Source organism: Typopeltis vanoorti, chromosome 21, assembly GCF_054136105.1.
Source record: "Typopeltis vanoorti isolate ZY-2024b chromosome 21, IOZ_Tvanoo_1.0, whole genome shotgun sequence".
Classification (NCBI taxonomy): domain Eukaryota; kingdom Metazoa; phylum Arthropoda; class Arachnida; order Uropygi; family Thelyphonidae; genus Typopeltis; species Typopeltis vanoorti.
In genome coordinates, this window is record NC_143569.1 from 3,121,113 (window position 1) to 3,133,425 (window position 12,313).

A 12,313-nucleotide genomic window follows, 5' to 3' on the forward strand; every position below is an offset into this window, starting at 1 on the left:
AATAATAATAATATGTGACTGCTTTTGGCTCTGCCAGTGCCAAAATCTCCCCTATCAACAACTTTTGGTACTAAATCTTTTTTTCGCGGAATTCATCTCTCCTTGCCTTAGAAAGTCTCATTCCATGTATTAGTTTTTGCTACAGATCCCTCCAAAGAGGGAATGTTAATTTATGGCCACCCTATAGCTGTATAAGGTCATTAGTGATAGCGAATGTTTCAGCAGAGATGCTGAAACATTCACCATCGGGATTTTAATGTCCACATTTTATTTAATATCCACATTTTAATGTGGACATTAAAATGTGGACATTAAAATCTCATAGGAGAATGATTTCTCTGTTCTTTTTTGAATTTATCGTTGTGGGAGCATTTTTTTTTTTCCAGGAGATCCTGTGGGTTGTATCCAAAACATGGTCTGCCAGGCTAGACTGACCATAGTCGTAATTACAGATGTATGATTTATGTTCTTCTATGTGGATGGTTGCTGATCTACCTGTCTGGCATACTTTGGACAGACAGGTAGGTCAGTCATGCCTTAGTAATTTACTATCTTTTATAATAGAGTAACAGCTGAGTTGAATAATGGAAATGGCTACACAATAATTTTACTAGATTTTGCAAAGGCATTTGACCGAATACACATGGAACTCAGTTATGCAAATTAGAACAAGTGGGAATAGATATGACACTGTTTAAGTGGGTAAGAGATTGGCTGCTGGACAGATATCAAAAAGTGGTATATGGAGGGGCAGAATTGAGGCAAAACCTGGTGCTGGTGGTGTGCCGCAAGATTTCATACTGGGACCATTGCTGTTGAATTTTTACATAAATGATATAGGAAATAACCTTAAAGGAAATATTCAGTTGTTTGCTGATGATGTCAAATTAAGTAGAGTAATAGTTAAGCAAGGCGAACTTGCAGGATGATTTAAATAAGCTGTCATTGTGGGCAAAAGATAATGGGTGTTAGTTTAATGTGGAGAAATGTAAAGTTATGCATTTCAGGATAAATAGATTACAAGTCATGTATCACATTGATGGCACTGTACTTTAGGAAATAGATGAAACTAGAGATTTAGGGGTGGTGGTAGACAGAGTTTTGAGGGCATGTTGCTAAGGTAGCATATAAGATTACTTGGTTATTGAAAAACCCATTAACATGTAGAGATAAGGAAGTTGTTATTCCTCTTTTATAAGGCTTTGATACACCCAAATCTGGATTACTGTGCTTAAGTCTGGTTTCCTGGGTTTCTTGGGGAAGAGGAAGAAATTGAGAGGATTCAGAGGTGAGTGACCAATATGATGAGTGGCCTGTGGAAAATGATCCCTATGAGGATAGATTGAGGGTGTATGGATTGCAGGTTGATAGGAGAAAAAAGGGAATATGATAGAAACATTTAAGTTGCTTAAAGGATTTTATAGGAGATGCAAGGGAAATGTTTCAGGACTTGGTTAGAGGGACCAGAACAAGGGGTCATCTCTGGAAGTTGAATAAAGGTGTAGTTAATAGAGGTGCGAGGACTAGATTTTTTTGCTTGGAGAGCTGTGAATGAGTGGAATGAGTTGCCAGAGTCAGTTGTGAGTACTCTGTCTGTTAATGGATTCAAGGAGAGGTATGATAGATTGGGTCTCCCTGCTGCGAGTCTTCGGACTCCATGGAGGTGTCCATATAATAATAATAATATCAGACAGAATATTCATCATTGAAGTTGAAAAACTGAAGAAGCCCTGAAAACTAATTTATATACCTTATTAACAACTCATATTAGTGCAGTAGCAGAATTTTTTTCTGTGATCACCTCAGATGAACATGACAGTCTCAATTCAAAGATATTAAGTAGTGAGCATTATTGCTGGCCTGGTTGACCAAGTGGTTAGCATATCCACTCTCCAGCCAAAAGGCTGCAGGTTCAAATCCTGCCATGGGCATGGATGTTTGTGATTGTCTGTGAAAGTACTAGTGGTGGTAGTCAGCGGTACATGGCCTTGGTGTTAGATGATGAAAGTTGGTGGAGTAGTGAGATGCCCTCCCTTGATGAGTCTTTGGACCCCCTGGAGGTGTGATGTAATAATAATAATTATTATTATTATTCGACATATCCATAGCCTTAGTCAGTGATTTTGTACAGCTCTAGTGGATAGTTTACTAGTAATTTCATTTATAATTTTTCTCTCATTCTTGGAAGGTGTATATTAATAGTATGTAATTATATTTTCTTTAATTTCTTGCAAATTCATCAGGTAATATATTATATCTCCACTGGATGAATTTCTCAAGAAAATTATCCATGTTTCGTTCAAAGTGTTTTTGAATGAAAAATTAAATATATATATATCAGCTAATGCCTTTTATTCTGCAAAGGGCGTAGACGAGGCCATTTAACCCTAACTAACATTTAAAGACTAGAGGGCAGCTATCTTTTACTCTTAACCAATCACAGAATAGCTGATCCAAGAGTATCAGTGATTTTAATTTAACCTGGTGAGAAGTACAGTAAACAACTTCTGCCATCGCATTATTCCCAATCCTAACATATATTTGTATGTCATTATTTGAAATGGCGAGTTCAGTTTTCTTGAGTTTACAGGATGAATAAAAAAGCAACTTTCCATGAGAAATAATTCTATTTGCCAGTCCTAGCTCTGTAACTTTTTTGACCTCTGTAACTAGGTCAAAAAAGGCTTATAAAATGATCTTCTTGTCAGCAACTAGAATCAAATTTAGAATTGTTTTTCTTTAGATTGTAGTGATATGGATGCAAATGTAATTCACGAGGCAGTTAGACATTTTAATATTAACAATGTTTTATATAGATTAGGGATCGTGAGTATAAAAGTTTAAAAGAAATAAATTAAATTCTTAATGAAAAGTAGGGGGACAAAATGAATGGTTTAAAAAAAAAAAAAAAAAAAGTGGAGTCCCTATTAGATCCATCAGGTCCAAGTGACTAATCTTACCTGGAAAGAGGATGCTATGGTTTTCTTTTGTTATAATTCTATGCTTATTTCTCAATTTCTGTTTAAACTGAAAGTTTTTATCGATTTTATTTGAATCTAGTTTTTTTTTTTTTTTTTTTCAATACTGGTTCAAATTTTGAACCAGAAAATTCTGAATTTTTCAAAAAATATCAATCCAAGTTTGTTTGTTTTTAAAGTCCAAAAATATATAAAATTTACTAGTTTATTAACTCATATTCAGTTTAGTTTCCCATCACTGAGTCTGCAGTCATGTTTTGTTATTGTTGCACTAAATAAAAACAAACATTTTATCTGATATAATATGAATGCATTCATTAGCACCTTCGTTCCATGTATATATATATATATATATATATAATTGAAATCTCTGTATAAAAGTTTTGTTTTCACTCTAAAAAATTCGCTTTCTTTGAATAATATATGATTATATGTGTTACATTTTTATTTTATGCCAAAGATTTTTTTTATGCATGAAAAATCTTTTATTTCAGCTGATCCTGATAGAGCACTTCAGTTTTCTGAAACTGCCCAAGAGAACCATAGTGAAACAGAGGAAAACTTTCATGTAAATGATCGATCAAGTGATGTGAAAAGTAAGCATGAAACATCTCAAACAGAAAATGAAAATCTGGATACTACTCAAAGTCAGGAAGTCTGTCATTCAGGAATTGGTAAAAATGATTCGCTCTGTAACATTTCCTTGTGTACTTCACCACAGATTGATAAAAATGATTCTGAAATCATAAGTTCTGAAGATAATTGCAGAAATGTAGAAGTAAAAAAAAATGGAGAGAATGGTACGTTGATTAAAGAAGGTGAGAAAAATTCAGTACCTTATTTTAAGAATTCATATTGTGACACTATGTCAGGAACTGTTAAAATCCATGAAGATAATTTAAATTCCTGTGAGGATAAAAATAAGCTCAGTGTTAATTCAGAAATAAAGGAAGTGATTGTAGATTTTGTGAAAAGCCCATCAAGTTCTGACAGTAGTAGTTTTCTAGAAGAAGATAAAGAACAGAACATGGAGTCTAATGAATTGGCAGGAATTACATCTCCAGTAAAAAACTTTTGTTGCCCACTTCAAAATGATTTGAAAAACTCTCAGAAAAGTTTGGAATTTTCAGATGTAAGTAAACAGATACATGAAAGTTTTGTTGAAAATCAAAATTCTCATTCTTTGAATGTTTCATTAGATTCTGATACTAGTTGTGGTAATCATAGAAGTAAGTTAGGTAACTTGAAAAAGAAATCTTCATGTGATGTGTTTTCTATTCATAACTTGATAAATTCGAGTGATATCCAAAATGTAAACATTGAAAATATACAGTCACCTCAACATATTTGTTTCGATAAAAAAGGTGAAAGTAATGTGAAGAACAATGATTTAGATGTTGCAGTTAATTGTGAACTTCAAAGGATTGTGTGTGATTTATTGTTCTCTTTAATTGAAAAAGTTGTTACATCAACTGGTGAATATTCACCAGAAGGTAATAAGATGATAAACAGCAGTCACGAACCTTTAGAAGCCAGATCACCAAGAATAGGAATTGGTATGTCACTTGATGTTGAAGGTGCATTTTTATATGATACTGATCACTTATATACAAAGTACCAATTTCTTGACAGGGATATTCATGATGTTGTTTATTCTATAGTTCAACGAGTGATAGATATGGAAAGTCATTTGCAAAATACACCAAACATGGACACCATTGAAAATAGTGAAATGTCTTCTGTACATTGCAGAGATATAAATTTAGCTAAGAAACACCCTGTAACTAGTACTGCCAAGCCACTAGAGATATACGAAGACTGTGTTAATGATACTTCTGTAAATTTGAAAACTGTTGTTGAATCTGTTTCTTCTGAAATGGACTGTATTCTTAAGTCTTCTGAAGATTCAAAACAGGTTGAACTTAATTTAGGAAAAGAAGCCTGTAAAAAAACTTCTGATACAAGTATTTCTCTTGAAAGTGAAACAATTACTGTGATTACCTTTGACAACAGCATACATGAGAGTAAACATCCTCATATATCTTCAGAGCAGTTTGTTCCTAAGCTTTCTATAAAACAAACTAAACAAAAGAACCCACCGAAGGGAAATAAGGAAATTAATTCATTGCCTTCAACAGAATGTCCATCAGGAACAAATAAAGTTTCTACAACAGTTTCAAAGAAAACTGATAAAGAACTAGAGAAAAAAAAAGTTGAAAAGAAATCAGAAACATCAGAAATTATGGACTTAATAAATTCACAAGAAGTATATAAAAAATCATATTCCATGTTACCAGGAAGTGATATTACAATGACTCAGATTTTAAATCGCAGTCTAAAAGTGCAGCTGACACCTTGTGATATTTCTGGTTTGGTTAGTGATTTTCAAGAGTCAAAATCAAGTTGCTCTGCTGTGGTTAATTCATATCCATCTTCAAGTGCCAATAATAAAAAGACATGCAAGAAACAATCATCAAAAAAAAATCGAAAGGAAAAATCTTCTAATGTAGAACAAACTGTAGTATCCAAACCTTCTGAGATTAAACTTTCGTTAAATTATGTTCAAAATGATCATTCCTTGTATGCTTCAAACAGGACTTCTTTATCCCACTCGGCTGCTGAAAACTGCACGTCTGTTGTAACTTCTCCTACTGTGTGTGGTAGTTTTTATTGTAAACCTGGAGAGGTGAATAAAAATATTTCTGTTTCTCTTAAAGACATTAAGCAAAGTGGTAGTAGTAATAAACAAATAAAGAAGTCTGTAAAGAACAAAAAATCAGTTTCCACTAATAAAATAATGAAAGAAAACAGTAATCAGAAAGGATCTGCTGAGGATATTATTGTAATTGAAGTTCAGCCAGAATTGTTTACACAGTCACAGACAAACACTCCACCCTTAAACACCTCTGCTGATAGACCTATTGGTGCTAATTATAGTGCTCTATACCATCCTGAAAACTCAAGTCTTTCCGTAAGTAATCTTGTATATAATAAGGATAAGAATGATAAAACTGGTGACAACACATCTGTAAGTAACATTTCATCTATGTTACCAACTAAGGAAAGCCTGCTAGGTAAGTTTATTATTTATTTATTTTACTTTCTATTCATCCCTCTGTCTCCCCTCTTCTCTTCATCTAATTGTGTATATAAATATTAATTTGATATTTGATAATTGAATAAAAACATGGTCATCTGAATCCAAATTCCATAGCTAAAGTCAAATTATGTACATTGGTTTTGTAATCTTTGAATTTAATGGGATCGTCTTCTTTTTATTTTTTGTATCTTTGATTATTATTGTAATATTTTATTACTGTTGTAATATTTTCTGCTTTTGTAATAACTTCATTTTTTGATTTAAAAGAGGCTAAACAGTGAAATTCACTGAAGACACAAGTATTAAGATGAAATTTGTTATTTTGGTTTTTGCATTTGTAGCTAGCTAGTTAAGTGCATTGGGACAAAATAAGATATATTGGAATATTTAGGATGTTCATGTATTCAAAAGTGTTTTGTTTGCATAATGCATTCAGAGCAATTATATTGTGAAAGGCATCTTGTATTAAAATAATCTCATGTCATGTTTAGGTTTAAATCTGAGGAAGAATATATCTGATATATAATTTAAACTAAGTAAATGAGAATAGACAAGAAAATTCAGATAATTTAGTGTAAACCATTCAAATAACATAATGTTATAGTATTAAATAACTTTAACTTAATTTAAAATCGACATACATTTACAGTTACAATAACAAATGTGCACTATTGTCACTTCTCCATTCTTTCAAAATCAAACTGTATTAAAGCATATACAGTTATATAAATTAAAACAAATTTCATTTAAAATATAAATAAAATATTCAGCTAAAAATATATGCTAAAAACACTTAGATGATAAAACAAAAATATGCAAAGAAGCCAATAAAAAGAATTATAACAAGATAACACGACTGTAGATAAAAGAATTAAAAAAAACAGACCACTAAAAAACGAAAGATAAATCAATATTGAAACTGGAATAACTCAAGAGATTTGGAAAGAATATTACCAGATACTTTTCTGGAGGGAAGAAAACTGGAAAAACACATAGAGACAGAAACAGAAAAAACACTTCCTCTTTCTTTCACTATGCATTATTCCCACTTCCTATGCAGGGTCCACGTGTTACTTAGATGCGACTTCTTGTTAGGACCACTCCCAACCGACCTGTCACCTAGCCTGCTGCTTTGGGGGGGGGGGGGGTATATATTTTTGACTGTAGTAGCGTATGTTCACGGGGCCGGTTTGCCTGCTTGCGAGATGAAAAACGCCAGATAAACTGACAGAAAAAACCCTACTGCCTGCGCCCAAGACTGGCTAACTTGGCTATGGCTGAGGAAGATCCTCAAGTTCCTCACATCTTCAACAGGAATTGAACCTGGGACACTCCTTCCCCAGGCATATGGTTGTGAAGTGCAAAGCCATTAGGCTAACTGCATGGACAGAAACAGAAAACACTATTCATAATAAAAGAAGAAATTTTGAATGTAATAAACCATGTGAACTTATCTAAGTCTCCTGGTTATGATGAACTTCGTACTGAACTGTGGAAATATGGTGCCATGGCAGTTATTAATTTCCTACTTGAACTTTTTAACCAAATACTATATACTGTTGAAATTCCAGATGACTGGAAGACAGGCATCATAATACCAATCCTCAAAAAGAGAGAGAGAGAAACAAAGGTGTGAAAATTATAGATCACAACATTGCTAAATCATTGCTACTAAATCTTCACACATATTATTCAAACTAGAATTCAGACTTTAATGACTGGGGCAATATGAAAAGATAAAGCAGGATTCAGACTGAAAGGTCTACTGTAGATAATATTTTTACAGTTAATAGCCTGGCTGAAAAGTACTGGGCATGCAACTTACCTGTATACTGCAGTTATATTGACTTCAAAGAAGCATTTGATTCCATTGACAGGAACGAAATGAATTCTGAATGAGTTCTGAATCTAAAATCTATGATGTTAGATTCAGAACTACAAACCTTTATTAAGAATTATTGTAAAGATACCAAAGCAACTGCTAAATTTAATAAAATAAAAATAGACATTCAAAATAGAAAAAGGAGTCATGCAGGGTTGCTCACTTACCAAATTTATTTATAAACAAATTTATTTATTATATATCTTGAAGAAATATGAAAATCCATTGCTGAAAAACCAGATTTACAAATAAATGACACAAATATCAACCATATGCAGACGATATTATTATTCTTGCAGAATCTGTAGAACAATTGGAAAAAACAAAAATTTAAAATGAAGAGTCTAAAACTTTTGGAATGAAAATCAGTCTAATCAAAATTAAAACAATGAAAATAGGAGGAGATAAGGAAAAAATTTCAATGAACTTTGAAAATCACATAGTTGAACAAGTAAAGTAATTTACATATCTTGGCAGTCTCATTACTCACAACCTCAACAACAGAAAATGGTAAAATTCAGACTTAACAAAGGATGATCTAATATGAATAAATGAAACAAAATACAGGAAAATAACATCATTTCAATAAGGTTTAAAATAAAACTATAAAACCATTATTATACCTACAGCAACATGGATCCAAGACTTGGACACTCATTCTGAAAGAAATATAGAAAATCAGAGCATTCAAAATGAAATGCTTAAGAAAAATAAATAAGACTCACAGGTCAGAACACAAAACAAATGAGCAAGTCAAACACAAATTAAACTACAGAGAAGATATCATATCTATAATTCTTAAGCAGCAATTAAGATGGTTTGGACATCTCCAGCGAATGTCCTTTCAAAGATTACCAAATATACTCTTGAAGGAATCATTGGAGGAAGATGATCAAGAGATAGACCAAAAATAACTTGCTTACAGTCTTTGAAGTCACAATTATTGAACTCCAGAGAGATGACAGAAATGTCCATAGATGGAACTAGATGTCAAAGATGGTTTGGACATCTCCAGAGAATGTCCTTTCAAAGATTACCAAATATAGTCTTGAATGGAATCATTGGAGGAAGATGATCAAGAGATAGACCAAAAATAACTTGCTTACAGTCTTTGAAGTCACAATTATTGAACTCCAGAGAGATGACAGAAATGTCCATAGATGGAACTAGATGTCAAAGATTTGTACATAGGGGACTCAACTCATCATCTGATGGATGGAAAGAATAAAATATTCAGCTTTATCAGTCCAAGATTTGCATAAAACACATTTTTTTCTTTCTGTGGTAATTAACATTTCCTTACTTAGTGGGGGGGGGGATATGTTATATATATATATATATATATAGAGAGAGAGAGAGAGAGCATTTTGCTCATTTTATGGCCAGCATCTTTTATTTTAATGTCACTGATAGTCTTGCTCTCTGACAGAAAGAATAGGATCAGAAATTTAGTAAGTTTCTCATAACTTACTTTCATGAAATATTCAAACACAGAGAATTATTGTCAAGCATCCATAAAATCCAGAACTAAGCATTAAAGTTGTATTGATACATGATGAATCAGCACAAAATATTCATTTATTCTTGTTTTATTCTGTTTTTTACATTATAATGGAGATTTTTATAAACTAATACTTATTAGTTATATTATAAAGTCCCTACTAATTTCAGTATGAAACAGATCATGGATTTTCATATCACTGAAGGTAGATTGCCCATGTAATAATAATAACAATAGTAATCTTCATGGAGTTTGAAGATTTATTGCAGGAGGCCCATGCAGTAGCTGTTATAACTTTTGTACCAGTTCTTTCATTGAACTGGTATCTGTCATTCCTCTTCTTTTTGGGCCTGTTAAAATACAATCATTAGCTTACCTAATATGTATTTTTCAACCAACTGCAAGCACACCGAACCTGCTTCTTCTCTTTTTTTTTTTATTCCATCTGCCTCTGTCCTCTAGAACAACCTTCCTTGTGAAATGTTATCCATTTCCTTTGTATTCTCCAAATCTTCTAGAGAAATTGCCAATAAATTCCTTCTTTTTCCAGTCCTCACCTGCATTCCCACATGACACTGATCTTATATAGCTTCTTTTACTTCTCATATATGGGATCGATATATAAACAGTAGTGTACAATAAAAAATAAAAATAATCTAAATCAAGACTGCGTGATCCCTCTCATCATAGTCACTGTAGTTTGTGGCTACATTGGTCATGGACAAATTCATCTGACTCTCCTACCTAATCCAACAGTCTCATACCTAGATTCCCCTTCATCACATGCTGTTTCAAGGAATTATCTCTTTATAGATATACAAATGATAGATAGGGCTAAACGGCCTCACTTACTCTGTATATGGGAATAAAAAGGCGTTAGCTGATTAGATATACAAATTCCATTTCCTTCTTCCCACCATATTATCTTTCCTTCTTCTAGACTAGATCCCAATAGTTTAAACTCCCTCATAATAATTAGTTGGCCTGCATTTTTTGGACTAATTCTGCAGATAGCTGTCATCCCCCCCCCCAGCCTGTAGCAGCAACCATTCTGTCAACTTCTGTCATACCAGATAGGTTCTAATGCATTGCCTACCATATCTTTTGTTCTTCTGCTGTTTTCTAGATTTCCTAGATCATCCCTGAAAGTATTATATCCCTCCAATGTCTTTAACTCGCTGCAGATTGCACCAGTCAATGCCCAAACTCTCCTTATTGTTCACAACCATCCTTACATCTTATATTTAATACTCACTTCAAATTCATTACCAGAGGGACTGTATTGAGCATATTTCATTTATTCTCTCTCTCACACACTCACCTACATCCCCCTCCCTTCTACAATAGTTCTAGTTTCCCTGACTTTGCACTTCCACACTTACGGTGAGCAGCATTTTTTTTCAGTCATCTCACTCCAGATTTTTTCTTGTTCAGTCCATTGGACTACACATTGCACACCACTTCTCATGCATGTCCTATGCATTCATTCATTTGCAATCATGGCCCTTCTCTTCCTCAACTAACCTCTATCATATTGTGGGTGTTTCACTTTTCACCTAAAGTGAAAATATTGCTCTCATTTGCCTGTCTGTAAAACAAGCAACTCTTTCACTTTAGGTCTTTACATCCTGCCATCCTCAAACCTCATTAATTTTTACAGAGAATCAAGATTTTGCCCCATTCTTGTCTTCTCATATAATCACGATAAAAAAAAACCTTCTCCTTATCCTTATCTTTGTTTCGTACTATTATTTGCGCGACATTTCTGCAATTGCTCATGCTCACAGTTTACCTCTAAAAGACTTCACATAAACATGTTATTTCTCTCCTGACTTCATCCTCCTGAACTTCCACCACTATGCATACATCAATACGCTTGCTAACATTTCTATTTTGCACGCTCACACACACTGCGGCTAATGAAATCTCTTATTAAACTCCCCTGACAATGATGTCCTGGTTGCTATTATTCCGGTAAGCCATTCTGACAATATCCAGCATAATATAAGTACAACTTCTTTCTTGCCTGAACAATGCACTCAATCACATACTCCTTATACAGCAAAACTTGTCAAGCTTGTTTTTTTTTTTTTTTTTGCTGGTAATAATTTTTTTTTGAAACAACAGAAATGTTTTTGTTTTGCAGCATCATTCTTTCTATACTGAAAAATGTGGAAATAGTCTTCATACAGATTTCCTAATTTAAAACTTCAGTCTGTTTTAATGGCCAAACTCCTTTATACACACACATATACACACACACCACAGAGAGAGAGTCAGATATTTAATTTTATGATGCTTCACCATCCAGTTATCTATTCTTACAGTTCTAATTATAAGTACTACAGCATTTAAATAACAGAATTTCTTAATTTTGCTGAAAAACTTGGTTTTGAATCTCATCTAGGATGTGAAGAAATTTTATAAAGGCTTTTCATAGCTTTTCAGTTAGTCTAATACAGCGATGCAAGGCTTTACCCTACTGGAAATTTGGATTTTAATTCCTCAGAATAGGCAAACCAGCTAACAGAACATTCATTCATTCAGTTAAACATAATATATTAGCTTCTCAGACTTCTTGCTTTGGGCTGTAGCCTACCATAATGAAGACACTAATGAACAGCTATCCAAATGAACTAATGAATACTAAATACGAAGCCAATCTTCTTGAATGGCAGGCAGTCTCTAGTGAAGTGATGTGGGCAAATATCCGAATGGGTAACTGGACAATGAGGCTTATTTGTGACTATAATCCCACAGAAAGTTCTACTAAGGTAGAAGTGGAGAAATTTTTTGAGGAGAGAAAGCAACTGACAATGAAAATGGAAAAGTTGTTGTTGATCTAAATAGCA

At 33.2% G+C, this 12,313-nt stretch overlaps 1 protein-coding gene across 2 annotated transcripts in view; it reads left to right on the plus strand.

Moving 5' to 3' along the window:
• Nucleotides 1-12,313, plus strand: part of LOC150094599 (uncharacterized) — a 429,939-nt gene that overhangs the window by 243,405 nt on the left and 174,221 nt on the right. For both annotated transcript variants that reach the window (XM_090411060.1, XM_090411061.1), the window contains one exon: nt 3,473-6,052. In XM_090411060.1, the coding sequence (XP_090267186.1) occupies nt 3,473-6,052 (2,580 nt within the window). The remainder of the gene's footprint in view (nt 1-3,472; nt 6,053-12,313) is intronic.